Source organism: Delphinus delphis, chromosome 13 (assembly GCF_949987515.2).
Source record: "Delphinus delphis chromosome 13, mDelDel1.2, whole genome shotgun sequence".
Classification (NCBI taxonomy): domain Eukaryota; kingdom Metazoa; phylum Chordata; class Mammalia; order Artiodactyla; family Delphinidae; genus Delphinus; species Delphinus delphis.
This window is the reverse complement of record NC_082695.1, coordinates 23,533,307-23,560,161: the sequence shown is the minus strand read 5'-3', so window position 1 is coordinate 23,560,161 and position 26,855 is coordinate 23,533,307. Positions and strand designations below refer to the sequence as shown.

Here is a 26,855-nt window from a genome sequence, read left to right as displayed (position 1 = left end):
CCACATTCTGCAGCTTAAGAACTGGGCATCAAATCAATCACATTGCAATTCTGCCTGGCTCCTGCCTTCAAATCCCCTCCTAAATGGAGATCTCACTTGTCAAAGGCTATTATATGTCAGTCCCTAAACACTTTATATACACTCACACTAATCCTCATGGCATAGGTACTATTCTTATCTCCATTTTACCAATGAGGGCAAAAGAGGCAAAAAGACTTACCCAAGATGACAGAGAAAGTAAAGGAAAAGCTAGGACTCCAATCTGGGTCTGGCTTGGGCTTATTATATTCCACTACACTGCTTTCCCCAGGTATTGGATACACCTGGAAATTCTAGGTAGAAAAATCAATCTATAAACAATGACAGTTTTGTTTCTTCCTTTCCAAACTTGACAATTTGTATTTCTTTTTCTTGTGTTATTGCATTGGCTGGGACTGTCAGTACCATTAATAGTAGCCACTCATGACATGTTCCTGAGTGCTTCTGTGTTAGTTATGTATTGCTGTGTAATAAATATCCCCAAACTTAGTGTCTCAAAACAACAAACATTTATTATCTCACATAATTTCTGAAGGTTAGAAATTCAAGAGTAGCTTATTAATTGAGTGGTTCTGGCTCAGGGTCTCACCAGGTTACAGCAAAAATGTCTGCCAATTTCTTCAAAGAAAATATGCAAATGGCCAATAAGCACATGAAAAGATGTTCAACATCATTAGCCATCAGGGAAATAAAAACAAAAACTGCAATGTGGTACCACTTCACACCCACTAGGATGGCAAGGACGTGGAGAAATCAGAATTCTCATACACTGCTGGTGAGAATGTGAAATGGTGCAGCCACTTTGGAAACAGTCTGGCAGTTCCTCAAATGGTTAGAGTCATCACATGACCCAGCAATTCCACTCTTAGGTATGTGCCCAAGAGAAATGAAAACATATGTCCACAGAAAAACTTTTACATGAATGTTTATAGAAGCATTATTCATCATAGCTAAAAAGTGGAAACAGTACAAATGTCCATCAGCTTGAACAATGGATAAACAAAATGTGGTCTATCCATACAATGGAATATTATCCAGTCATAAAAAGGAATGAAGTACTGATACATGCTACAACACAGATGAACCTTGAAAACACTATGCTAAGAGAAAGAAGCTAGTCACAAACAGCCATATATTGCATGATCCCTTTTATATGACATGTACAGAATAGACGACTCTATAGAGACATAGAGTAGATGAGTGGCTACTTGGGGCTGGGGGAGGGAGGAAGATGGAATGACTGTTACTGGTTATAGGATCTCTTTTTGGAATGATCAAAATGTTTGGAATTAGGTAGTGGTGATGGTTGTACAACTATGAATGTACTTAAAGCCATTAAATTGTATGCTTTAAATGGGTGGATTATATGGCATGTGAATTATATCTCAATAAACTGTTACCAAAAAAAGAAAAAGGTCAGGTGGGGGTGTACTCATCCTAAGGCTTAACTAGGGCTTAAGGATCTGCTTCCAAGTGATTCGCTCATATGGCTATTGACAGGAGGCCTCAGTTCCTCACCATGTAGGCCTCTTCATTAATGTCCTCATGACATGTCACCCACCTCCCCAGAGAGAGTGGTCCAGGAGAGAGCAAGGAGGGAGCCATAATGTCTTTTGTGACTTAGTCTAGGAAGTAATGTCACTTCTGCCACATTTTGTTAGAGGCAAGTGACTAGGTACAGCTCACACCGGAGGGGTGGGGTGGTAGGCTCCACCACGTGAAGGGAAGAGTATCAAAGAAACTGTGCACATCTTCAAACCGCCACAGTTTCTAATGTTGCTTGATTAGGTAGAATGGCTTCCATAGTGTCTCTGAGTCCCCATCTCTCCCCTCTCTCTTTTATTCATATTTTCCTAAGTTGTTGATTAAAAAACTAAAAATAGAGTTGCCATATGATCCAGCAATTCCACTCCTGGGCTTATATCTGGAGGGAACTCTAACTCAAAAAGATACATGTACCCCAATGTTCATAGCAGCAATATTTACAATAGCCAAGACATGGAAGCAACCTAAATGTCCATGGACATAAATCCCTTGCACTTCTAACTCCGTCATGGTGGCAGCTTCCTAGAGGACACAACCGACACCCAGGCCCTGGCTCCTTCGAACTGCCAGACCCCTTACCCCCAGGGATGCCTTCCATCTCCATCCTGCGACACTAGCATCCTCTGTGCCCCCTCCCCTCCTCTCTCTGTCCAGGGCCTTGCCCTGTGTCTGGCACATAGTAGACTCTCAGTTACTATTTGTTTTTGAACGAATACAGAATGCTCTGGCGCTAGGCACTGCCTGCACCATTCTCCTGGCACAGAGAGCTTCAGAGAGCCCTCCAGGTGGGGCCAGGAGGCCAGCTCCACCGGGCAGAGGGAGGGTGCCCTCCAGGCAGTGGCGAGGAAGGCCGTGTGGTGGAGAGGCTCTTGTGGAGCTGAGAATCTCCCAGAGCCAGGGGAGGCCCTCCCCACAGGCCAGAGGACATCTGACCTGGCTTCTCCCCAATCCACTAAGTGACTATGGGCAAGTCACCTCTCTTCTGGGGCTTCACTCCATCCATCTCGACAATGGGATGAGAAGCCCTGCCTTGCCTGTCTCCCCAGGGAGGGGCAGGGGTTGTGAGCATCAGATGAGATCATGGCTGGGAAAATGTGAACAGGAAAGAGTGGGGTTCGCTGGGTCCTAGGCCTGGGGTCAGGGTGTGGAGGGGGAGAGGGACAGAGAAGGGAGGAAGAGAAAAGATTAGGAGAGAGGGAGACACACGTGCACGCGCGCGCACACACACGCACACACACAGGAACAAAGAACAGAAAAATGCGAGAGACAGAGAAAGAGGGAACGAGTGAGAGAGAGAGAGACGATAAAAGGGGGGCTTCAGTGAAAAACTGTAAAGAGAGACAGAGGAGAGAAAGATAGAGAAAGAAATGGAGAGAGAAAATAAGATGGGGAGTTAGAGACAGAGAGAAAGATGGAAGAGGGGGATGGAGGAGACAGAAAGAAATGAGAATCAGTGTCAGAGAGGGAAAGCGACTAACAGCCAGAGAGGGATGGGTGAGGAGACAGGAGACAAAGGGTTATGGGGCCGGATGGAGACAGACAGGGAGAAACAATCTGACAGGGAAGGAGTGAGAAGGGAACGCCTTCTCCCATGGACCCTGACCCTGCACTCCCCACTGTCACCCACTGTGCACCCTGCCCCACCCCAGACGGGTGCGGACCCAGAGAAAAGCCTCGGCCCCTCTGTCTGTAGGGCTCAGCTGGCCCTGTCCTGTCCTGCTGGTTTGGATCCTGACATCCTCCGTTCTGAGGCCGCTGAGGGGCACCCCACTGGGAGGCAGGGCTCTGGAGCCTGTCCTGTAGGCTCACTGACGTGGCCACTGGTTAATCTGAAGGGAAAACCCAGTGACACCCTCCCCTGAGGCCCGGGCAGGCCCCAGCCTGCCTCCCTTTGGGGCCCAGGCAGGAAGAGACCTCAAAGGTCAGCTCCACTGTACCCCTCACTGTACAGAGGAGGAAACCGTGCTCCGAGAAAGGCAGGGACAAACCTGCAGTCACACAGCCAGGCAGTGGCCTAACCAGGACTCGCTGTCACAGATGCTATGGCCCCCAAACCTTTGAGACTTGCTTTCTTCTGCGTAAATTGCTTCCTGCCCAGGGGTGTCCTGAGCCGTAACAGTGTTTCGAATGCCAGGCACTGTGCTGAGAGTCCTGTGAAGTGGCTGCTGTGAGTATGCCCATTATACAGATGAAGAGACTGAGGCTCAGAGAAGTTGAGACTTCTAGGCCTGAAGTCACACTGTGCCAGGACCCAAGCTAGGTCCATCCGACCTTGAAAGTTGGGTTCCTGCTGTGGTACCTCCCAGCCTCCCTGGGTTGTTCACCAGCAGGAAAGGGCCCTGTAATATGGAAAAGGAGGGCAGAGGTGGGAAGTTGAGTTGTAAGTACCCAGCTTCCCCAGATGGTTGGAAGGTGAGTAATACATCAGCTCTGAGACACAGGAACAAGTGTCTGGGTGTAACCCCTCCCTGTTGGACAGATCACCCCTGTCTCTTGAGGTACACATGATGCCTGCTGTGTCCCCCAGGTGACTGCAGTCCAAGGATGGAGGTGGCTGCAGACACAGCCCCCTAGGCCACCTCTGCTCCTCTGGGGACCACAGTCCCTTCACGCCCAGAGCATCAGCCCTGCCCAGTGTTGCTTTCTTTTTTAAAAATTAATTAATTAATTAATTATTTTTATTTTTTGCTGTGTTGGGTCTTCGTTGCTGTGCGCGGGCTTTCTCTAGTTGCGGCGAGCGGGGGCTACTCTTCGTTGCAGTGAGCAGGCTTCTCATTGCAGTGGCTTCTTTTGTTGCGGAGCACAGGCTCTAGGTGCACAGGCTTCAGTACCTGCAGCATGCAGGCTCAGTAGTTGCAGCACGTGGGCTCTAGAGTGCAGGCTCAGTAGCTGAGGCGCACGGGCTTAGTTGCTCCACAGCATGTGGGATTTTCCTGGACCAGGGATCAAACCCGTGTCCTCTGCATTGGCAGGCAGATTCTTAACCACTGCACCACCAGGGAAGCCCCAGTGTTGCTTTCAAAGTCTGCTCTGGCTGTGTCTACACCATCTATCAGACCAGGAGGGCTGCTGCCGGGCCATGCCTGTGCTTGGAGTCCCAGGAAGTGGGGAGCCCTGGGGCACTGTCCCCTGAATATGCTGAGTGCCTTTCTTAGAACCAGGACTGGGCAGGGAGAGCATCCAGGTGGCGGGGCGGGGGGGTGGGGCGGGGGGGGGTGGGGGGGTGGGGTGGGGGTGGGGGTAGTGGGGGGGATGGATGCTCCCTTTCCCAGAAGCCTCAGAGCCTCCCGGGGGGGGGGTGTGGCCACAGAGCCCCAGCCCTGCCCTTACCTCCTTTACCCAGCTTTGGCAGAAGCCCGTGGCTTTCTGCCAGCTTCATGGAGGTGGACTTGGCGGCCATCCCTGGGATGGGGGGATGACCAGTTCTAGGAGCCTCCTCTGATCCCCCAGACCCTCTTCCCTCCCCAGGGAGATACAGATCCCCCTTCTGGCCCCTGCCCCCAGGGCCCAGGGCTTTGGCTCCTACCGTCCCCATCCAGGCGAGGCTGGTGGCAGGTGACTGGAAGGCGTGGAGAAAGGCAGGCCAAGTGGGGGCGTGGGCCCCGGCCAGTGTACTCCTCAGCCAATCAGCAGCCTGCCCAGCCGGTGGATTCAGTTACAAGCCCCAGATCACCCCATACTCCAGCCTCCTTCCTACTCCTCCCAAAGCTCCATTCATTGGCCCCGCAGCACCGGGTCGGCTGGGCTCGCTTCCGCTCAGCTACAGAGCTGCTGCCTCGTGGGCCCACCAGGGTAGGATTCCCGGGGGCTTTGTCTGACTGGGCTGGGCCAGGGCGGAATGGGGGTTCTGGTGGTGCTCTTGGGGGTGCTGAACTTCCTGGGGGAAGCTCTGGGGGGCTCCCCTGCCCTCCACTTGCACAGCACCTCCTGCCACTTGGCCAGACCCATCTCTGGCAGCCCTTTGGGGTTCCTTAGCTTCTTGGGCAAGGATGCCCAGGGACTAGCCCTGTTCCATGCCCACTGGGATGGGCACGGGAGGCTGCAGGTGTGCAGCCGGCAGGATGAGCCAGAGCTCACTACAGCCTTCAGTACCCTCTGTGCTGGTGAGATCACCCGGGACTCCTTCATCCACACCCCTGGACCTGAGCTGCAGCGAGCCCTGGCCACCCTTAAGCGTCAGTGGGAGGCCTGCAGAGGGCCTGCCGAGAGTCCAGCAGAGACCAGGGAGAAGCGAGCAGCAGGGCAGAGTGGAGCGCCTGGCATGGGGAACCAGCGGGTGAAGAGAGGCTGGACCATGCCTGGCACACTGTGGTGTGGAGTTGGGGATTCTGCCGGGAATACCTCGGAGCTGGGTGAGCCATCGGTGTGTGAACAGGGGGGCTGGTGCGGGGGGAAATGCAGCCTTTAGCCCTGGTACCCACTCTCCCAGGCTGTGTGTCCTGAGGAAGTGACTTAACCACTCTGACCCTCAATTTCCTTATCTGTAAAATGGGGTGACCATAAATCTCATCATGGGATGCTTGAATGTGGTTATAGATGGGAAAGGTCCTACTCACACCTGGGAGGCTTCATTAATTACCATCTGAGGAAGGAGGCTGGCTGGGGTGGATCCAGGGTCGGCTGAGCCAAAAAAACATTACCCGAGAGGAGGTTTTATGGGCACAGGGTGCCCAGTGGAGGGGACGCCGAGTGGGAGGGGAGGCCTGGGTTCAAATCCCAGCTCAGCCCTTCCGAGCTGAACAAGTCACCTCCCCTCTCTGAATCTGTTTCCTCACCTGTACAATAAATGTGACACCTCCTTCCCAGGGCTGCTGTGTGCTTGGGTGTGGGAAGTGCCAGGCATTTGGGAGATGCTCAGTAAAGGGCATCATTGCTCAGGTGGTGAAAAACATGCATGGCTTTTTTGCACTCTCGGTACAGCTGTCAGTGCATACACGTGGAGGGCTGGGAGGAGGACTTGGCACTTGAGTTGGAGCAGGCTGGCATCCTGACAATGCCTCATTGTGCCAGCGAGATTGCACCCTGCTGTTTACCATTCCATTCCACACACATTCATAACTTTGGAGTTTCACTTGTGGTGTGAGCCCGAGAACTCTGGAGGCAGACACCAGTTCACCTGAGGAAGATATTTCCGTGGGCAAGGGTTCCTGGGTGGGCTGCCTGGCACTTGGAATTGCCCAACAGAGGCTGTACCTGGGTGTTCTCTTCAAGCTTTGGAACTGTGAGTCCCACAGGGAGAGGTCTGAGGCAACCCAGGTCATCTGTATCAGGGCTGGGATGAGAATGAGGTCTCTGCTCCCAACACCACGCGGGCATAGCCGGCATGTGCTGCCCACGACCCTGCTGAGCTGGTGCCCCCTCCGCTCCCTGCAGGGGTCTTCCAGGGCCCCGATCTCTGCTGCCAGGAACACGACCGCTGCCCACAGACTGTCTCACCCTTCCAGTACAACTATGGCATCCGAAACTACCGACTCCACACCATCTCCCACTGCAACTGTGATGCCAGGTTGGTGGTGGGCAGGGAGGGCTGGGAACTTGGGGTGGGATTATCCACCGGGATTACCTGGTGCAGAGTCTGGGATTCCAGAGAATCCTAAAGGATCAGCCAGCCGGAGTCCACTGTGCAGTGGGAAAGCTGAGGCCTAACAGGAGAGGGAACACTTGGACCCCAAATCACCTGGCTGGTAGTGACCAGGTGGTCTGGGAGAGGAGCCAGTAGCTCTCTGTGGTCCAGGGACCTGAGTGCTGGCTCTGGGACAGGTTCCAGCAGTGCCTGCATAACCAGCGGGACTCCATCTCTGACATCGTGGGCGTGGCCTTCTTCAACGTGCTGGCGATCCCCTGTTTCGTCCTGGAGGACCAGGAGGCCTGTGTGGAGTGGTACTGGTGGGGCGGGTATGTGGCTGCCCCTTTCGAGCCCCTTCCCAGCCAGTGGGGAGCTCGGGCTCCAAACCTGGGAGGGAAGCCTTTCTGTATGTCTGTCCTCCAGGGAATGATGCCTCGTCCTCCCTGTCTTCTCCTCAGGGTTGGGCCCAGGATGCAGATGCTCCCTGGGTGCCCTGCAGGACCCAGTGGGATGTGGGGTGAGGGGTGGGACTGACAGAGCCCTGATCTCCATGGAGATGAACCTGGGGACTTCTGGGAGGGGGGATTCTGGGTTACCAATTGCCACCATGTGCTACCTCCCAGGTGTAGAACATATGGCTCTGTATCCCTCGCCCGTCTCCAGCCCAGGACCTTCTACAATGCCTCCTGGAGCTCCCTTGCCATTCCCCTGACTCCCAGTCCTCAGAACCCAGCACCCAGCAAGCCTCGGTGGATTCAGCACCCTCAGAAGTGGCCAGCACAGCAGAAAGAGTCCGAGTACCCCAGCCAAGCCAATGCCACAGCCCTCCAGGCCCCTGTGGCCTCCCCTGGGCCTGATGTGGCCTCCATAGTCCAGCTGGAGGTCACTGATTCAGGCCTCCAGGGACTATGGCGTGGCCTAAAACCTCAAGGTGAGCTCAGAACCTAACCTTGGGGGCTCCTGTTGTAAGGAGGTGTCCCTGGGTCTGTTCAGGGTGGGGGGCCCCTGTGTTGCTTCCTTTCCTGCTCTGAGCTCCTTCTGGGGTCTCCCAACTTCTCTCATGCTACAGCCAGAGGGATTTTTGTAAGCTCCAAACTTGTCCATGGCACTCCTCGCTGAGGCCCCACCATGATGTCCCAACACCCAGGGGTTGTCAAGTCTGGTCCTGCAGATCCTACTCCCCAGTCGAAACTCCAGTTCCACAAACTTCATTTGGTTCTTCTAAAGCCACTTGCTCTCTCCCACTGCTGGGCCTTTGCACATGCTCTTCTTGCTGCCTGGAGAATTCTCCCTGACTCTTCCCCTCTTCCAGCCTCAGCTTAGGAGCCTCTGCCTCCAGGAAACCTTTTCTGACCACTCTCGACTCTCTGGGCTTCCCCATAGCAGCACTGCTGTGTGTGTGTGTGTGCACGTGCACGCGTCTCCTATGTGTGAGGCACTCTGAAGGCACAAAGGGCATGAGATCGAGGGACACTGTATGTGTGGGACAGAGCATGTGTGCCGGATGGCAGTGGGCATCAGACAGGGCTCCTCTCACCACCACACCTGCCCCCAGGTGCCCGCCAGGCCTGCCGCGGCTTCCGCCGCCTGGACCAGTGTGAGCATCAGATCGGGCCCCAGAAGACCAAGTTCCAGCTGTTCAACGATGCCCGTGAACCCCTCTTCCACTGCAACTGCACGCGCCGGTGAGGCCTGCTTGGACCCTTGGGGGTGGGCTGCCTGTTGCCAGGCACTGGGAAGGGACACCTGGCTGATGAGGCCCTGCCCCAGCCTGAGTCTGCCTCTGTCCTCAGTCTGGCACGCTTCCTGAGGCTCCACAGCCCACCTGTGGGCGCCAACATACTTTGGGAGCTGCTGGGCATGACCTGCTTCAAACTGGCCCCTCCACTGGACTGTGCTGAGGGCAAAGGGTAAGTGACATCAGGGCCAGGAGGGATGGGGGACTTCCCAAGGGGTGGGTTGCCTCTGCTCCCTTTGTGCACCTGGGCTGAGAGGGTGATGGAGGGGGTCAGGGGACCTCTGAGCTCCACTGTCATCATCCCTGGGTTCGGCTCTGCAGTTGGCCCATGTAGGTTACATCTCAACTCTGTCATTTACTTCCTATGTGACCTTGCAAGCTGAATAACCTCTCCACACCTGTTTCCTTACCTATAAAATGGAGGTAGAAGCCAAGGAAGTGGCGTGTGTGACGTACATAGGCCAAGGCCTGCAGGACACATAGTGAAACACCTGCTTAACTCTTACTCCATAATCCACAATTTCATTTCAATTCTGATTCTCAAAGCTAACTCTGTTACTTTTCCTATTTCACAGGTAGGGAAACTGAGGCCCAGACTGACCCAGGTTTCTGCAGCCAGCTAGTGGCAGAACCTGGGCCTCTGGGTGCCAACCCAGGTTTATCCTGCCCCCTGCTAGGTGTAACAGCCCCCCACCCTCCCAGCCCCAGCCCTGCTCCTCTCTGGGCCTTGGTCACCCTCTCTGCAGAGTAGGGTGGGATTCTTGGCAGTTATGACCACCTGCCCCACTTTTCTCTCCTCACAGCTGTTCCAAAGACCCCAGGGCCATCAAGGTGTCAGCTCGGCACCTGCGGCAACTTCAGCAGAGGCAACTCCAGCTCCAGGGGACAGGCACAGACAACAGGCAGGCATGGACTTCAGAGCACCCAAAGGCCCCCACGTCATTCTATGACCGGTGTCTGCAGCTGACCCAGGGAGCCGGAGGACCTGAAGGACAGCAGAAATCCTGGAACCAGTGACCTCAGTTCCAGCTCTCCTGGGCACAAGACTGGACCTTGTTCCTGGCTTTGCTAGGCCCTGGGGGTCTCAGCTTCCCCTCCACGTGTTAGACTGAAGCATGGACGGGCTCTTGTGGATAGCCAGAGGGCTGCATGGGTAGGGTGGGGGGGCCAAGACCCAAATGCTGGACCACGTCTCCTGCTGCGCTGGGTGATCTTGGGCTGGTGACACAACCCCTCTGTGCTTGGATGTGGTATTCAGGAGGCTCATTCTGCTGCCCCAGGCTTGGGCCTTCCCAGAGAAATTAACATCCAGATGGGAATGGGGAGAAGGTAACATTGCAGCAGCCCCAGGAGGTACCAGGAGGAGGTACATATATGTCTATGTTGCAAAATTAATGCATGTCTCAAGAACTTGCCCAGGGAAGCCCCAGCGTCTGCCTGCTGAGGTCTAGGGCAGCAGGTGGGGAATGAGGGATGTCACAGAAGTGCCTGTGTCTGAATCCAGGGTGGCGGAAGCTAGAAAGGGGCTTCCCAACTCACCTCCCCAGGGGACCCCTTCTCTTAACAGCTCCTATGCTCTTCCTGGCCCAGCCCTGGCCCATTCTTTCTGCCCTAGACCTAAATTCAGATCTCCCCCGTGCCCTTAAGCAAGAGACCTCCTTCATTCTGAGCCTTAGTTTCCTCGTCTGAAAAAGGGGAGTGTAAACAGGACCTACCTCACAGGGTTGTTGAGGATTAAGCGAACCAACACGGACAGCACTCAGCACCTAGTAAATGTTCCCTCCCTCCAGCATACAGCCAAACTGTGCTTAGGCGTCTGATTTTTTTTTTTTTTTTTTTTTTTGCGGTACGCAGGCCTCTCACTGTTGTGGCCTCTCCCATTGTGGAGCACAGGCTCCGGACGCGCAGGCTCAGCGGCCATGGCTCACGGGCCCAGCCGCTCCACGGCATGTGGGATCTTCCCGGACCAGGGCACGAACCCATGTCCTCTGCATCGGCAGGCGGACTCTCAACCACTGAGCCACCAGGGAAGCCCTAGGCATCTGATTTTTAAAGGTTCACATAACCTCTTGGAGGTCTCAGTTTGCTCACCTGTGAAATGGAGCTAAGAACTACACTGAACTCAACACCACAACTTGTGGTGCAGCTTAAAGGACATGGCATGTGTAATGTATACAGCTGGTGCCTGGTAACTGTCAGATCTGTCATCCTCTCATCTCTTTAGTCCCTTCCTCTGAGTGCCCCCAACCCTAGACTGCTAACAAGTTAGGAAGAAGTCAGGAGTGAGGCTGGAGAATTTAATTCCTAATTGATGATCTCTAGGTTTGCTCCCCCATCCCAGATGGCGGCTGGGATAGGGGTTTGCTGACTGTCACAGTTGAGGTGCCAGGACCAAGTTTGGGGGACCCCAGTTGGCCACCCCTGGCCAGAACAGAGTGGCAGGTGCACATAAAGCTGGAGCAGCAGCAGGAGGGAGGCAGGTGGGTTTGCAGAAGATTGGGGCAGAGCCCCAGGGGGCCACCTGGGCCTGCCTGCCCACCTCACCCTCAGGGCCCCAGGCCCCCTTCCTCCAGGCCCTGCTGACCCTGGGGGCTGGGAGACAGGCTGTCGGGGGCCGGGGCCTCCCGATTGGGTCCCCAGGAGCTGCCACCACCGGGGTCTACGGTCTCTAGGCGCAAGGCAGGCAGCAACCCCAGGCTTTGAGGCACAGATGGTGGGAAGGCCCAGGACCCAGGCAGCCCAGGGGGCCCCTCCTCACTGTTGCCCCGGCTGCCACCATCACTGCCCCTGTTGGGGGCTACCCGAGGCAGGCGGCGGCTCTGGGGCGAGGGGCTTCGGCTGGTGCCACGGCGTTCACAGGACGAGGGCTGCAGGGCAAGGCTGGGGAAGCGGGCCAGACCTGGGCTTCGGCTACGGTGCCGCTTGGACTTGCCAGGGCTTGGGCTGCGGGACTTGGATGCAAGCAGCTCCAGGGTGCTGTCATCCTCACCCTCCGAGCTGGCACCCGAGCTGTCTGTGCTGCTGCTGGCCAGCTCCGAGGTAGGCAGTGAGATCTGGGGGGAAGGCTGGTCACTGGGGTGCCCCTCTCCCCAACCGGCCACTGAGGCCTCTGGGAACCACTCCTGCCCTCCCCCTTGGCAGACCCAGGAAGGCCAGGATACTTGTAGGAGGTCACAGAACAGAATGTAGAAGCTGTAGAGGCCTTTGAGTACTCCTTTGGCGCCCCTGACCCTGCAGCCTGGCCTACTTACCTGGAAGGGCTCAGTGACCCCGATAAGGATGCTGTGGGTGTGGCTATAATAGCCCAGGATGAAGTCTCCGTGACCCTTGGGCAGTGACTCCTCACTGAATGTCACCTGGTGGGCCAGGGGGTTTAGGTCCAGGTTGGGGTGAGGGAGGCAGCCTCAGGACCCTTCAAGGTAAATCCTGAGCCCCCAAGGGCAATGGGGACTTCCTCCCACTCTCTCCCTCCCCTTAAGTACCTGGTAGATGTTTCCATCCACATCCTCATGTTTGGCCCAGACATAAGCCACGTAGTCCTTGCAGTGGCGGAAACCCACCTGGGGCGAGAGCAATCAGGGTCGTGACCCCTAAGGTCTGACCCCAGCAGCCTTAAACTCTGGGGAAGCCAGGGACCCCACATGGGTCCCTGGCTGCCCCTTCAGGCCCTTCCTTCCCCGATGTACCGACCACCCCGCCCGTCTCACCCGGTACAAGCCGATCCAGTCCCAGGAGCTGCGGGCGAACACCGTCTCTATGCGGTACCTCACCACAGCCTGCTCCGGCCGCACCCACTCGTCCGCCACATCCAGCCGCACAAGCGGCACTTCGTCTCTGAAGGCAAACTGCCCAGGGGCAGGGGGCAACATCAGGGGAGACCCTCTAGTATTCTATGCACCTAGAGTCCTTGGGCCTGCGTCGGCACAAATTGGCTGAGATGAAGGGCCTTTGAAGCCACTGCACAGGCTGGGAAACTGAGGAAGAACAGGTCTAGGATGAATGCCAGGTTTCCTGCCTCCCAGCTCAGGGCTCTTTTTGTCCTTAGCCTCCTTAGGGAGTGAGTGAGAACACAGCTTTGAAGCTTAGTAGACTGTGGGTTTGGCCCTGGCTCCGCCATTGTTAGGCAGTGTGACCCAAAGTTAATTTCTTTTCTTTTCTTTTTTTTTTTTTTTGCGGTATGCGGGCCAGACCGGGGCACGAACCCGTGTCCCCTGCATCGGCAGGCGGACTCTCAAGCACTGCGCCACCAGGCAAGCCCCCAAAGTTAATTTCTTGACCTCTCTGAATAGAAGGGCTCCTGTCCTTAAACTCTGATGATCTTATTTAACTCTTGGGGTTGCTCTGCAGATTCAATGAGATACCATATAAAGCATCCTATAAACTTCTCAGTATACAGTAGGTGCTCAATGAATGACTTGCCTATAAGCTAACAAAGGAGTCCCATGATGCACTGGATATTCTGGAGTAAAGTGAACACCCATGAGTAGGCAAGAAGAGCTCTGGGTAGATGGCTGGAGACCGTCCAGGCTCTGCTACTAACCTGCTTCATGACCTCAGGTAAGCCCCTCATCAGGCTAATAAGTAAGACTCAGTTTCCCCACCTGTATTAAGGAACCACTATTAACCTTGTTTGTCATCAGTCCATGGAGACAAAAGAATCTTCTCTTCCCAGGGTCACCCCAGGCTGAGCAGGGGTTCACCATGTGGATGGGGTTGCTGGGGTGGCAGGTGGCCAGGGTACTGGCTTCACCTCTGTCCCTCAGGGAAAGACTCGGTGGTGCCAGCCTCAGGCTTTGTCTGCTCCCCTGTTTATCTGGTTTCAACTTTCTCTCCCTCCTCAGCTTCTAAGCCAAGCTGCTCCAGAAGAAACCAGCATATCCTCTCCCTGCCTGTGGGTTCCTAACAACAGGTCTGGCCAGGTTGCGCTCTTGGAAATACCCTTTAGGGCCTTGTGGGGTCAAAACTCCTGCTGAGCCCTGTGCTGTGTTGCTTTGGATAAGAGATTTAAGTTCTCTGAGCCTCTGTTTCTCTCATCAGTAAAACTGGGAGGAGAATTTAGACATCCTCAGGGCCTACCACAGTATTCAAAGGGATGACATACATGAAGTAGGCTACACAGGCTCTGGCATATAGTAGGTGCTCAACAGGTAATGTTTTACAAGAGACAGGGTTCTAGATAAGGAGGGAAGGATAGGGCACCCAAAAGGAGTGGTTCTCAAGGTGAGGTCCCTGATTGGGGGTTAAACCTCACACCCAAGGCTTTTACCAAATGTCATGGGAGGCCAGATACGGGCAGATTTCCATTCCCAGCTGAGGACATTGGCCACTGTCCCTCTGACTGACCATATGACAAAGTTAGCAGGGAAAACATTCTCTGGTCTGCTGGGCTCCCTCTTATCAGATCAAGAGAATCGGAGAGCCCAGGGTTGAGTTTCAGGACTGGAAATTGGGCTCCACCCCACTCTGCTCCTGAGCCTGTGTGCAACTTGGGGCGCATGCCTACCCCACTAACAGAAAGTTGGACTACATGGTCTCTAAGATCCAGTTCTGACATTCTCGGATTTCCCCTTTTTCCTTTGGCAGCTAGGAACCCCAATCCTAAACACAGGGGCTTCCTGGTGGTGCAGTGGTTAAGAATCCACTTGCCAATGCAGGGGACACGGGTTTGAGCCCTGGTGTGGGAAGATCCCACATGCCATGGAGCAACCAAGTCCATGCGCCACAACTACTGAAGTCTGCATGCCTAGAGCCTGAGCTCCGCAACAAGAGAAGCCACTGCAATAAGAAATCCGCACACCACAATGAAGAGTAGCCCCCGCTTGCCGCAACTAGAGAAAGCCTGCGCGCAGCAAGAAGACCCAACGCAACCAAAAATAAATACATAAATCAATAAAAATTTATAATTAAAAAAATCCTAAACACAATGCAAATTTTATAGTAATTATATAAGGTTTAGCTTTGTATTTTTTTGTATCTCTACTCCCCCTCCCCATCACATATGGTAAGATGGTAAAAAAATAATAAATGAATGTGAATGAATGCTACATGGGATTTGAGTAAATATTTTCGTGGCTGGTCTTATTATATATGTGAATTTTAACATAAGTTGCCCTAGCCTTTCTCAGAAAAGGGGAAATAGAGATTAGTGGAAAAGGTATACCCTTTGAAATCAGACTAGCCAGGGTGCAAATCCTAACCTTCCCTTTAGTAGCCATGTGACCCGGGGCAAGGGGTGCTGTGTCTCTGGGCCTCAGAATTTTCACCTGAAAATGGAGATCATAGGACTTCCCCGGTGGTCCAGTGGTTAAGACTCTGAGCTCCCAATGCAGGGGGCATGGGTTCGATCCCTGGTCCAGGAACTAAGATCGCACATACCGCATGGCATCGCACATAAATAATGGAGATCATAATCCCACTCCCAGTCTGCTGTGACAAGTGGATGCTGCTGAGGGCAGGTCTAAGGGGTTACCGGTGGGCAGTGGGTTGCTGAGCTGGGCCTGGGGATGTCATGCGGGGAGGATGAGGCCAGGACTCACGTGCAGGACAAACTGGGCAGCCACGGGCTTGTGGTCGCTGACAGTGTATTCCATGTGGCTGTGGTAGCTGTGCTGGGTCACCTGGAGCCGGTGGCTCTCCCGTCCTGAGGGGCTGGGACCTCCACCTGGAGCCTTGACCTTCCACAGGATACGGTCTGTCCAGGCTGGCTTCCGCTTCTTGGCACTGCGGCGGGCAAGGGTAGGCTGAGTATCAGGGGTTGGGGGTCAAGGCACCTCTGCCTCCTGTCTCTCTTTCCTGTCTCCCTTATCCAGAAGACCTCAGCCCACATCCCCACCTCTCATCCCAGTTCTGAGCTCACCTGGTATCATATTTGTTAGTACCCACGTCAAACTTGAAGGTGGGCGCAAAGTTGAGGGGCCCCTCCTGGAAGCCCCTCAGGATGGGCCAGGTGTTCTTGGCCATGTTGAGCTGTGAGGGTCCAGAAGCACAGAATTGGACAAGAGCTTGGGCAGGGCAGGTGAGGGCAAGGACCATAGCCTAGGGTACAGGTGGTCCTAGGGCATGTTCTGTGTGCTTGGGGTTTTGGGGTCCAGGCTGGGATTCCCCACCTGGTCTTTCTCCCAGAGCTGGTGGAGCTGCTCGCTGTCGATGGCAAATTTGACGAAGTGCAGGTCGTAGCTCTCGATGCGGAAGTTCAGGTCCCCGAACCAGAACACGAGGCTGTTCGGAGGTGGGGGTCAGCGGGGTCCATGGGGGTGAAAGAGCCCAGCCCAGATCCTTCTCTGCCCCCATCCAACCCGACAGCTGCTCCTAGTGATGACGCAGAGGGTGGGTGGGTTGCTGCAGGGCCGCCAGCCCACCACGGAGCCGCAGGGGGTGTAGACCTAGAAGTTAGGTTCCGACCCCTAGCAAGGCCTTGCCCCTCAGCAAAGCTCCACCCTGCAGGCTCCACCTCCCCATCAAACTTACCAGCTTTCTTGTTCCTAGCTATAGTGTGGGTGGTCTCCACCCCCATAGGCCCCGCCTCTCCCCACTAGGCGCACAGGTCTCGCCCCTGAGTCCCACCCCTCCTTCACTAGCCCCGCCCAAGCCCCATTAGGTCCCGCCCCGGCCCATACTCGTGATCCAAGATGCCTTGAGCTCCAGGCCCCTGGAACTGCTGGAGGCTGAGGATGGTCTGGAAGTTGTCCTTGCGCTGCTCCGCTTTGTCCATGTGGGCCGGCAGGTGGCAGTTCAGGAAACACAGCATGTGCCCGAAGGCGGCCAGTCGCACACTCACTCCACCCTTGTTGCCCTTGGGAAACAAGGTTGGGTGGGTTATGGGCGGGGCCTAGGCTAGGAGGTGAGGCCCGCGGGGCTTAGGGTGGGCGGGGTCGGCGGGTGAGGCCCAGGACCCGTGGAGGTGTGGAGAGGGGTGGGTTCTAGGGAAAGGAGTGGAACAATAGGAGGGGCGGGGACAGAAAGGGGCGGGGTCTAGAAAACGAGGGGTGGGGGTGGGTGGGGAGAGGCAGGCCTCAGAGTAAGGGGTGTAGCTTGGGGAGGGGATATTGCCAGTACGCGGGGGTCCGGGGACTAATCTACGGATCCCTTAGGGCCCTGTACCCTCCCAGGCCGCTTCCACGCTCACCCAATAGCCACCCAGGCCAGTGCGCGTGCAATCAGTCTGCACATCCCTCAGGAAGGGCAGGTGGTAGTACTTGGCGAACAGCAGCAGGATGACGCCCTGCATCCGCACAGTACTCACCTGCAGCAGAGGCGTGAGGAGGCTGAGAGGCAGGACACAACTCCCCCGCCCCCGCCCTCGCCTTTTCCGGTTCTTAAAGGTCTGCTCTTCCATCTTCCCATTTCATGGACCCGGCCACCGAGGCCCAGCGGGCCCCACGGTGAATCAAGGCAGAGCTAGGGCCGAGTAATCCAGGGGTCTCCACCTGCCCGGGGGTTGAGGGAGGAGTTACCAGCACGAAGTTGAAGGGCCCCAGTGCGTCCATGAAGAGCTCGCTCCACTGGTCGGTGAAGAGCGCGTCCTTGAGCCGCTTGTTGATCATAGAGTTCACTTCCTGCAACCTGTGGGGGACTGTGAGGCGGCCTTCGGATTGGGGGGGGCGCCCTAGAAACCCCTCCCGTGGGAGAGGGTCTGGGAGGCAGGAGGGGCTCAGGAGGGAGTCTACTCGCCCTGTCCCCTCACCCTATGGCGATCATGTCTGCCCTGTCACTGTCATCGCTGCTGCCCAGGTGAAGGAGGGATGTGACATCATCGGGGGGCATGGCGGTGCCCACGTTCCATGTGACCACAGTGATCCTGGGGAGGTGGGGGTACAGAAGGGGTTACTACTGGGGACCACTCTCTTACCCTCAACCTCCCTCCCACAGGGCTTTTTCTGGGGAAATAAGCTTGAGTATAAGCCCTCAGAAGGACCCACAGTGGGCCCAGGGTCCCTTCCACCAGACTTCCAAGGGAGATCAACTGAGGCGGGGTAGGCAAGTCCCTTAGGAGAGGATGCTGTCTTCCGAGGGCCCCAGAGTGGGCCTAACACCCACAGGGAATCTTCCTCAGGGAGGTCAGCTGGGGTGGAGTAGGGTAAGCCACCCTAGAAGGATGGCTAGTCTTAGAGTTCAAGCCCCAGCAATGTCTTGGGAGAGGGCCCCTCACCAGAAGCCAGGGTCGCTCTTGCAGGTGGGCTGAGCTGACCAAGAGGAGGATGACGAGGTGGATGTAGAAGAGGAGGTGGTAAGAGGGGTTGGGGTTTCTCTGGGCTGAAGGTTGGGGCTCAGATGCCCACCAGGCCCGGCACCCTGGGTGCCAGGCCTGGGGAGGGCCATCTCAGGAGCTGGGGGGACACACGGGGAGCGGTTTGGGGAGCGGCTGGGGGAGCGGCTGGGAGATCGGGGTGGCTTGGGCAGAGGTGGGGGCAAAGTCTGGGCTAAGGGGGCCCCTGGCCGGAAGGTGGGATAGAGAAGTCCGGGGGAGCGAGTGCCAGGCTCTGGAGGACCCTGGCCCACATCCAGGGGCAGAGTCTGTGGTGTCCGGGACAGGACAGGATCCTCAGGGCTGCTGCGGGGGGCCTCAGGCCGGGCTCTGAAGGAGGGGGAGATCCGAGGGTCTGGGGGGGCTTGAATCAAGGATGGGGAGCCCACAGGACCAGATGTCTGAGTGGGGGGCTGGAGATGCCCTTCTGAAGGGGAGAGAGGTCTAGGGGCTGGGGCATCCCTCTGTTTAGCTGGTGTCCATCCCACAGAGGCCAGGGCTGATGTCATGGATGCTGGAGTCAGGGCCTGTTCCTGAGAGGGTGACAGAACTGGACTGGGCACTGGGGAAGAGCTGGAGGGGGGCTGTGGGGGCTGTTTCTCAGATGCCACGGCCAGGCTCAGGCCTGAAGCAGCCAGGGCTGGCTTGGGTCCCATGGAGGCAGGTGGCACCTGCTTCTGGTCCCTGGACAGTGGAGCCAGCCTGGGCCCCAGGGTAGCTGGAGGAGGCTTCGGCCCAGCCGAGGCAGACACCACCAAATGGCCCACAGGTGTTGGAGCCAGTCTGGAGCTGCGATGGGCAGGAGCTGTCTTCTGCTCTCCAGGGGTAGACATTGGAGCCAGGATGGGTCGGGGAGACGCCAGAGCCAGGCTTGGCCCCTTTGAGGAAGATGGCATTGCTGCTGGTGGCCCCACAGGTGTCAGAGCCAACCTTGGTTCCGAGCATACTGGTGCTGCATTCTCCTTTGCTGAGAGCTGAAAACGTGAGTCCATCTTGGATAGGACAAGTCAGAGACTCAGAGTCAACCCTAACCAGGCCTCCACTTCCATATAGACCCCAGCAGACTCTGTCTAGCTAAGAAAGGCACATCTTTCTGAGGAAGTTCTTCCTAATTTCTCACCTCAATCCATTCTGCTGTGAATCAGCTTCTCTTTTGGAGGAAACAGGACATGGAAACCTATCCCCTCCCTCACCTGTGACACCTCTTTCATAGATGGGGAAACTAAGACCCCCAACTCAAAGGAGGCAGAGTGTGAGCCTGGACCTGAGGGCTCTCCTTGCCTTCCTGGCTGGCGCCCACTCCCTGGCCACCCTGGAGTGTTGGGTGGCTGGAGTCAGCTTCCCTGAGCACCGCCCACCCCTGCAGTCCCTGCTGCTCCCCTAGCCAAGGGCTACTGATCTGACCCCCCCAGATCTTCCCACTCAGGACACCCTGGGGCCAGCCTGTTAAACACCACCCCCTTTCCTCCACAGTACACAGGAACCCTCAGGTTCCCCCCGCCACGTCCCAATTCCTTGGTCACAGCCCTCTCTGTCCTCGTCACCCATTCCTAGAGCTCCGTGCAGGAGCAAGAGCCTGGGTTGGGACTGGCCATGTTGATTCCCAGCCCAGCTCTGTGTGACCTGAGGCAAGCACTTCCCTGGCCAGGGCCTCAGTTTCCCTGTCTTAAAATGAAGGACCCTGGTGAAGGATCCCTGGCCACACCTGATCCTGGGAAGCCTAGGTCTCATATCCTCTGCATGTATGAGCCAAAATTTGCTAGGCTTCCATTTGAGCTCCATGGAATAGTCATTCCTCCCAAGTGTGATTCTAACACCCAGAGCAAGTCCAGGATTCTGTTGATCCTGGCGCCGCACCACTGTGCACAAGTTGTACCCTCTTACCGTTGTCACCCCACCTGTGAGGACAGGCAAGCAGGTATCCTCTTTATGTCCAGCAGGTGGAGTGGAGGGTGTGGGGCCCTGCAAGGACCTCCTCTTCCTTTCCCATCTGTCCCTGTCTGATGCCCCTGTCTCCAGAAGTCAGGATAAAGTGTCCCTTGCCAGGGATGGTAGACGAAGGTTTACACTCACCCTGGGGTGGCCCCATCCCTGCCTCCAGAGATGCAGTTCTGTCTTTATCCCGTGTCCTGCTTGGTTCAGAGAATCCGAAACTCTGCCTCCACCTCTGTCCCCAAACTCAGATCTTTGAGGCTTGCATTTTGGGCATCCTCCTTGGTTCCTAGTGTCCCACTCCAAACCCCCACCCCAAACACACACCGCCTCCAGCACTAACAACTTAGACATCCCAGATGTCACAGTTTCAGTCTTCAGGGACAAGCCTCCTCATTTTGCATTAGCTCAGAAAGGACAAGCAACTTGCCCAAGGTCACATAGCAAAGCTGGAGCACAGCTGGGTCCCCTGATACCTGGTCCAGGGCTTTCCCAGTAGGTCCTGGAGACAGCTAACTCCATCTCTCTCTGAGTGTCCCATCACTACCCCCTCAGCCCCTAGGGTACCCTGTTTGCCCAGTCCCTGCTTGGTGGGCAGAGGAGAGTGCCAGCCCCTCAGCTGGGGCACCAGGGTGCCTGCAGTATGTGGGGGGGTGTGGGATTAAGGATCAGAAATGGGGGAACTAGGATTTAGGGGTCTTACCTTGGAGGGTGCCCCAGTTTGGGAAATCCCATGGGGCATGGGCAGGGGGCCCAGGCCAGCCTGGGTCCCCGGCCTCCCGCTGCCACTGATGCCCTGGCCCTCCATGTCTGCAGCCCCCAGCAGCCTGGGTTCCCTTGGGCTCCAGCTCCTCTGCTAGCTCCCGGGAACCAGTGATGTCATCAGCCGTTTCAACCTGCTGAGAATTTAAAGACACAGGCACCAACTTCCCAACATAGAGCTGGCCAGGGCAAGGTGGCCTACCCCCTGGGGACTGGCTGCTGAGCCTGGAATGGTCATGGTGGGGGAGGAATCAGGGGGAGTGGGTCCATTGGCCTGGCACAGGTCCCAGCTGGCAGCATAGTGGAAGCTGTCTTTCTGTTCCCACCCTCCAGCCAGTAGGCCTGGCCAGCCCTTGCTCAAGGGAGGGGCATTGACACACCTGAGGGTAAGGTAGCTCAGAGGTCAGCCCCCTCTCCAGGGCTTCAGAGACACCTGAGTCCCTGCTCTGATCCTGTGACCTTCTTGACTCCCTGCCAGCTCAGGGCTTGCCTTGGCCCCCACCCTTGCCCCATTTTCAGGCCTTGGTGCCCGCCCCTCGCCTGGCTCTATCCTTCCCATCCCAGAGCCAGACACTCAGGCTCCAGCAACTGGAGTCTTTCCCATCTCAACCTCAGCACTGGCCCCTCCTCTTCTGCAGACACCTTGAGCCTGCCCTTGGATGTCCTCACAGCCAGGCCCAGCCCAGCTCCTCTCAGCTTTCCTCCTCCAAGACTCACTGGGTGTGGCTTGGGAGAGGGACTTGCTCAAGGTCACCTGGTGAGCTGGGGAGGTCCCCTGAGCCTCAGTGACCCAGGAACCACAAGAGTCAATTGGGATGTCTGGGGGGAGGGAACTGGGGTGGAGAAAGGCCCAGCAGTGGGGGAACAGACTGGCAGGAGGGTCAAAAACAGGTCTGGGAACTTCTTTGGCCAGGACCCAGCATAGGGCCTGGTCTCCAACAGACCTAGGGAAGTGTTTGTTGAATGAATCAATCAATCAGTGAGAAGAGTGAATGAGTGACAGGTTCAGATACGGCCGGAGATAGCTGTGGGCTCTGCTTCTGCCTCTTCCCCACTCTCACTCTTATCTGCTAATCAGTCCCTGAAACCCTGATTCCTCCAGAGCTGCTTGATTGCTTACAGAGGAATGATCTCACTCTGTTTAGGCAGAAAATGATCAGAGTTTTGTGCCCAGAGCTCCCTGCTGATCAACAGTCACCTCTGTATCCTCATGGACCGGTGTGGTCACCTGCATGAAAGTCACGTGGACAGATACCTCATTCCCTCTCCTGGATGGGCTTCCCACCTCTGCTAGTCTCTGAGTCTAGTCTGTGTTTCTGGGCTAGCACCTCTATGAGGCTGGAATTTGCAGGGGCAGAGACCCAGGCCATATTAGGGTCCTGGGGTAGAAATGTGGTAATGGTGGAAGTGATGACGTTGGTGATGGGGGAGGTAACGACAGTGGTGATCGAAGGGGTGGAGATGATAATGTATGTAATTATGATAATGGAAGTGAGGACTGACAGTGCTGGTGGTGGTGGTGAGGTGACAGTGCTGGCAAAGTGGAGGTGATAGTGGTGGGACGGATGTGATAGAAGAGGTAGTGGAGGTAATGGTGATGGCAATAGTAGAGATGATAACAAAGGTTGGTGATGGTGGAGGTGCTAGAATGAAGAGATGGGGGTTATAGTAACAGTGGAGGAGGGATGGGGGCAGACGAGGTGGTGGGGGTGTTATGTTAACGGAAGAAGAGGTGGTGGTGGAGTTGGAGGTGAAGATGCGGGTGGTGGTGAGGGAGGAAGTGAGCGTGAACAGGATGGTGGTGCTCAGGCCACCAGATGTGGGAGGAAATTTTGAACTTACCCTGCCTAGCCCTCTGACTCCTATTTTACAGATGGGAAAACTGAGGCCCCCAAGAGTACTTGGCTTCTGTTGCAATCCTGGAAGTGATGGGAGACAGATCCAGGTCCCTGGAACCAGTCCTAGGGCTCAACCATCCGGGCTGAGACAGGGGCATCAATGTCCTTGAGAAACCAGGCAAATGTCATGCAAATAAGTATTCAAAGGGCTCCTCTGCCCCAGTGGGGCAGCCAGGATCTCCACCATGTCCCCTCCCTGAGCTCAGATCCTTCAGGGGACTTTGTTTCTGTCTCTGCCACTGATTTACTTGGAGAGTCACTCAGATTCCTGGTCTGTGTAAGGCAGATAAAAACAGTAGATACCTCCAAGATTGCAGTAAGAATTCAACAAGATAATACATCTGAAGAGTTTAGCACAGAGCCTGGCACAAGCAAGCTCTCAGTAAGGGCAGCTTCCCTGGAGTTACCACCATCACCACCACCACCACCACCACAATCATCATCATCATCATCATCATCATCCCCATCATCATCATCTATTCCAACCTGCCCATTTGGAGGATGCTGAAACTGAGGCCCAGCATAGTTGCATTCCTGGGTCGGGGGGAAGGAAAAGGGGCTCTGAGACCCAGACATGGCCTTGCTAGGGGAAGGGGGCAGGGGGCGGACCTTGGCTGAGAAGAGAACAGGGTAAGAGCTATATTTGAGCTCCTGGTGTGATGACTAAGGAGGTTGATAACAGGCTCTGGGGCTCAGGGTGGCAGGCTGGGGGCAGCTGCCAGGGAGAACCACCCCCCTGGAGGTGGCTGTCTCCGGAGACACCTCCTGGCTCCCTCCCTTCCCTCGCTCCTGGGGGTAGGGGGTGGTGTACTGAGGCAGAGAGTACATCTTTTCCTGCCCCACCCTAGAAATCTTAGTGCTACCCTCCAGGCTGTTCGGGTCAGGGATAGGAAAGGAGGTGGTTGATGGATTATCTCAGTTACTCTCCACAGTAACCCTGTGATGTTGGTAATAAGATCCCCATTTGACAGAGGAAGAAACTGAGGCCTAGGGATTACACAGCCAGCAGGGGACAGAGCATGGGGTTCCCAGGGAGATGGTGGATAATTCTCCCCCACAGAGGTTCCTGTTGAACCTATTCTTTGAAGGAGAATCTGTATTGCCAAACTGAAAAGAGAAGAAACACCCCGGGAAGCAGAGGGAGCAGCAGGTGCAAAGGTATGGAGTATGAAAGGTTCCGGCTGTGAAAGGATGCAAACTCTGGACACGTGCCCTCATGGCCCTTTGGCTCAGAGTAAATCCCCCAGAAGTAGGGAAGGGAGAGAGAGACGTGCTTCTTCCTCTTTCCTTTTCCTCTTCCTCGATCCACCTCCCAGGGGCACCTGAGGATGGTAATGGTACAGAAGGGTCTGTCCTCTTCGTTTTGCTCTCTGGTCACCTGTGAGGGAGGTCACACTGTGGCCACTAGTTGAGAAATGTTTTGAGACATAGAGGGTGCTACAGGGTAGTGTGGGAAGGTGGAAGAGGTAAGCATCAAGGAGGGCTTCCTGGAGGAGAAAGTATACAGGACCTGGAGGAGCATTTTTCCTCCCAAGGCTTCACTCCAGAGTTCCTTATTGGTACCAACTGCCACATGTTATATCACTCTCCCCTCGTTCTCACCTCTGGGGCAGGTGTCATCCTCACCTCCCATTCTGCTCCTCAGGAATGGGTTCAAGGAGGAGGAGTGACTTTCCCAAGGTCACACAGCTGGGGCCTGAGCTCAAACATCCTTCCTTCCTCTCCTCAGCTTCCCCTCCTCCCAGGCAGGCTGGCACCCGCTGTCAGCTGCTCTGAAGTGAATGGCTATTTTTATTCTGGTTTGAGGGGATCTCGGGCAGCAGAGCCATGTAGGTTAGAAGGCTCTAGGACAACTGGCTTCAGCAGGCAAAGAGAGGTTTACTGCAGCGACAGAAGCTTGCCTGGGGGCTCTCCTTTCTTGCATGCTGACCTGCCCTTGGTGCCCAGGTCTCCAGAAACTTCTATATTGGAGCTCAGAACAGAGCACAGAGCCAGACTAAACCCTAGCCCTGAGTCCAGATCCAGCTTGAGCCTTAATCTTGGTGTTAACTGAGTCCCGATCCCACACTAAGACTGAGCCTCTACCCCAGCTCTAGATTGAGCCTTGGTTCTGGTCAAGTACTGAGCCTGATCCAAGCCTGACCTAGCCTGATTCCAACTGGAGACCTCAATTCTGGACCCAGATCGAGCGCTGATCCTAGCTTAAGACTGAGCCACAGTCACAGACTGAACTTTAACCCTGGTTTGGACTAACCCTTGATTTTAGACTGAGCCCCAAGCCCAGGTCTAGACTGAGATCCAAGTCTGGTCATTAACTGAACCTGGTGGCAGACTGAGCCCTGATCTTGGTCACAGACTAAGCCCTGAATCTAATCATTGACTGAACGCTGGTCTCAAACTGAGCTCTGACCCTGGGTCACACAACTCTGGTCACATACTAGTCCCTGACCTCAGACTGTGCACTGAATCTAGTCAAAGGCTGAGCCCTGAACATAGTCACAGATGGAGACCAAATCCCAGTCACTGACTGAGCCCTGACTCCAGCCCCAGACTCAGTTCTGAACCTGGGCATAGGCTAAGGACTGACCCTGACCTTGTCTGAGCCTGGTTTTATCACAGACTAAACCCCAAACCCAGCCCCACCTGAGCAGGGCTGCTGGCCTAGATTACAAACTGCCCCATAAAGGCATGGATTATGAGCAGAGATCTGTTCTGGGAGATCCTGGGCCTCCCATGACTGCTGATGCCGGAATGTTCCTGGTACTGTTGTGGCCAGTCACTACCATCAGTTCCACTAGCTGGCTAGTCGACACTCAGCAGCCCAGGCTATGGCCCCTCCAGGACACAGAGTCCAGGTTAATGCAATGAGGGTGGTTTGGTGGCACCTGTCCAGTGAACAGTGTGGGCCCATGGGGTGCTGAGGTTTGGCTCTGTCAGCAGAAAAGCCATGGGCTCCACGGGGCCTCTGGATTCAGCCAATCTGAGGCCCTTGCTGGGGTGTGGGGTGGGGTAGAGGGAACCCATGGCATATGACCCATTCTTTTTGTTAACAAATATTACTGTTTGTGTTTAGGTAACACATGTTTATTATAGAAAACACAGAAAAATATTGTAAAGGAGAAAAAAATTCACCTATAATTTCATCTACCAAGAGATGACCATTTTGACTTCTTGGGTTGTTTCCTTTAGATTATGGTTTTTGGTGAAGGCGTATGTATTTATATACACATATTTTATAAAATCCATTGGCTGCTCTGTTGCCGCCATACATCCATTGCAGCTCATATCCTTGACAATCTTCAGGAATGGGTCCCAACTGGTTAAGCCAGGGAGCATTTGCATTTCCCCAGACACTTGATTAGATCATGGATGGACCTAGTGAGATATAAGGAGACTTTTGCTGGGGGTTTTGGGAAAGAAAGCTTGTTTTCTCTCCTGAGAAGTTTACCAAAAAAAAAAAAAAAAAAAAAGATTTCCCCTTGGTTAGATATGAATGAAGAAGTCTGTGGTGGTACTGGTTACTACCGGCAGCCATCTTGGCACCATGAAGGTAATTGGGCTAATGATAAGCTGATGTTATAGAAGCAGAATGGAAAGAGATCAGGTCTTGGTGACTTTACCAACCAGATCAAACCTCACCTGAAGCCCTCCCTGCCTGGACTATTTTGTTATTTGAGCTAACAGATTCCTTTCATTGTTTAAGCCAGTTAAACTTGAGGTTTCTCTGACTTGCAGCCCAGAGCATCGCAACTCCCAGCTGATATTACTGTTTCATAGCTTTTTAAAAAAATTTAATACCATAACTATGAACATTCTCCATGTCATTCAACAGTATGCTGCATCATTTTAAACAATTGCTTGGTTCTCTACCCTAAGGAGGTATCACCATTTATTTAACTCATCCCCTGCTGTGACATGCTTCTGTCTTCTCTCCAGTTTTTCACTATGATAAACAGTGTCTTGATAAACATCTTGACCTAACAATTGATTCCCTCTCTGAAGATTACTTTGGGTCAAATTCTGAGAAGTGGAATACTGGGTAGAAGAAATATTTTTAGGGTTTTGATTTACTGTGTCAAATTGCCTTTCAGAAAGCTTGGATGAATTCCCACTTCCACTGCAGTAAATAGA

At 54.9% G+C, this 26,855-nt stretch overlaps 2 protein-coding genes across 3 annotated transcripts; one reads left to right on the top strand and one right to left on the bottom strand.

Annotated features, from left to right (window-relative positions):
- Positions 1–5,382: 5,382 nt before the first annotated feature.
- On the top strand, positions 5,383–10,796 carry PLA2G3 (phospholipase A2 group III). Its single transcript, XM_060029453.1, has 7 exons — positions 5,383–5,936; positions 6,958–7,090; positions 7,345–7,479; positions 7,774–8,081; positions 8,706–8,835; positions 8,944–9,060; positions 9,692–10,796. The coding sequence occupies exons 1-7, from the start codon at positions 5,423–5,425 to the stop codon at positions 9,903–9,905; spliced, it is 1,551 nt and encodes a 516-aa protein (XP_059885436.1). The 5' UTR covers positions 5,383–5,422; the 3' UTR covers positions 9,906–10,796.
- Positions 10,797–11,155: 359 nt separating this feature from the next.
- INPP5J (inositol polyphosphate-5-phosphatase J) lies at positions 11,156–20,872 on the bottom strand. 2 transcript variants are annotated; one of them, XM_060029451.1, is made up of 13 exons: positions 20,768–20,872; positions 18,037–19,124; positions 17,572–17,685; positions 17,342–17,450; positions 17,014–17,130; positions 16,505–16,680; positions 15,995–16,106; positions 15,745–15,854; positions 15,425–15,608; positions 12,596–12,733; positions 12,371–12,448; positions 12,140–12,244; positions 11,156–11,941 (listed from the first exon to the last, which is right to left on the bottom strand). In XM_060029451.1, exons 1-13 carry the CDS (start codon positions 20,870–20,872, stop codon positions 11,435–11,437), a joined length of 2,943 nt encoding a protein of 980 aa, XP_059885434.1. In that variant the 3' UTR covers positions 11,156–11,434. The 2 variants fall into 2 exon arrangements, with proteins under 2 accessions (XP_059885434.1, XP_059885435.1); XM_060029452.1 differs by lacking the exon at positions 17,014–17,130.
- Between the last annotated feature and the right edge of the window lie 5,983 nt (positions 20,873–26,855).

Excerpts from the sequence above, each read along its gene's own strand:
- PLA2G3 (XM_060029453.1), top strand. The coding sequence starts at position 5,423 with ATGGGGGTTCTGGTGGTGCTCTTGGGGGTGCTGAACTTCCTGGGGGAA. Across the intron at positions 8,082-8,705 it reads GCGTGGCCTAAAACCTCAAG|GTGCCCGCCAGGCCTGCCGC; the intron begins GTGAGCTCAGAA and ends ACCTGCCCCCAG. Across the intron at positions 8,836-8,943 it reads CACTGCAACTGCACGCGCCG|TCTGGCACGCTTCCTGAGGC; the intron begins GTGAGGCCTGCT and ends CTCTGTCCTCAG.
- INPP5J (XM_060029451.1), bottom strand. The coding sequence starts at position 20,872 with ATGGAGGGCCAGGGCATCAGTGGCAGCGGGAGGCCGGGGACCCAGGCT. Across the intron at positions 17,686-18,036 it reads AAGAGCGACCCTGGCTTCTG|GATCACTGTGGTCACATGGA; the intron begins GTGAGGGGCCCT and ends CCACCTCCCCAG. Across the intron at positions 17,131-17,341 it reads GGCCCTTCAACTTCGTGCTG|GTGAGTACTGTGCGGATGCA; the intron begins GTAACTCCTCCC and ends CCTCTGCTGCAG.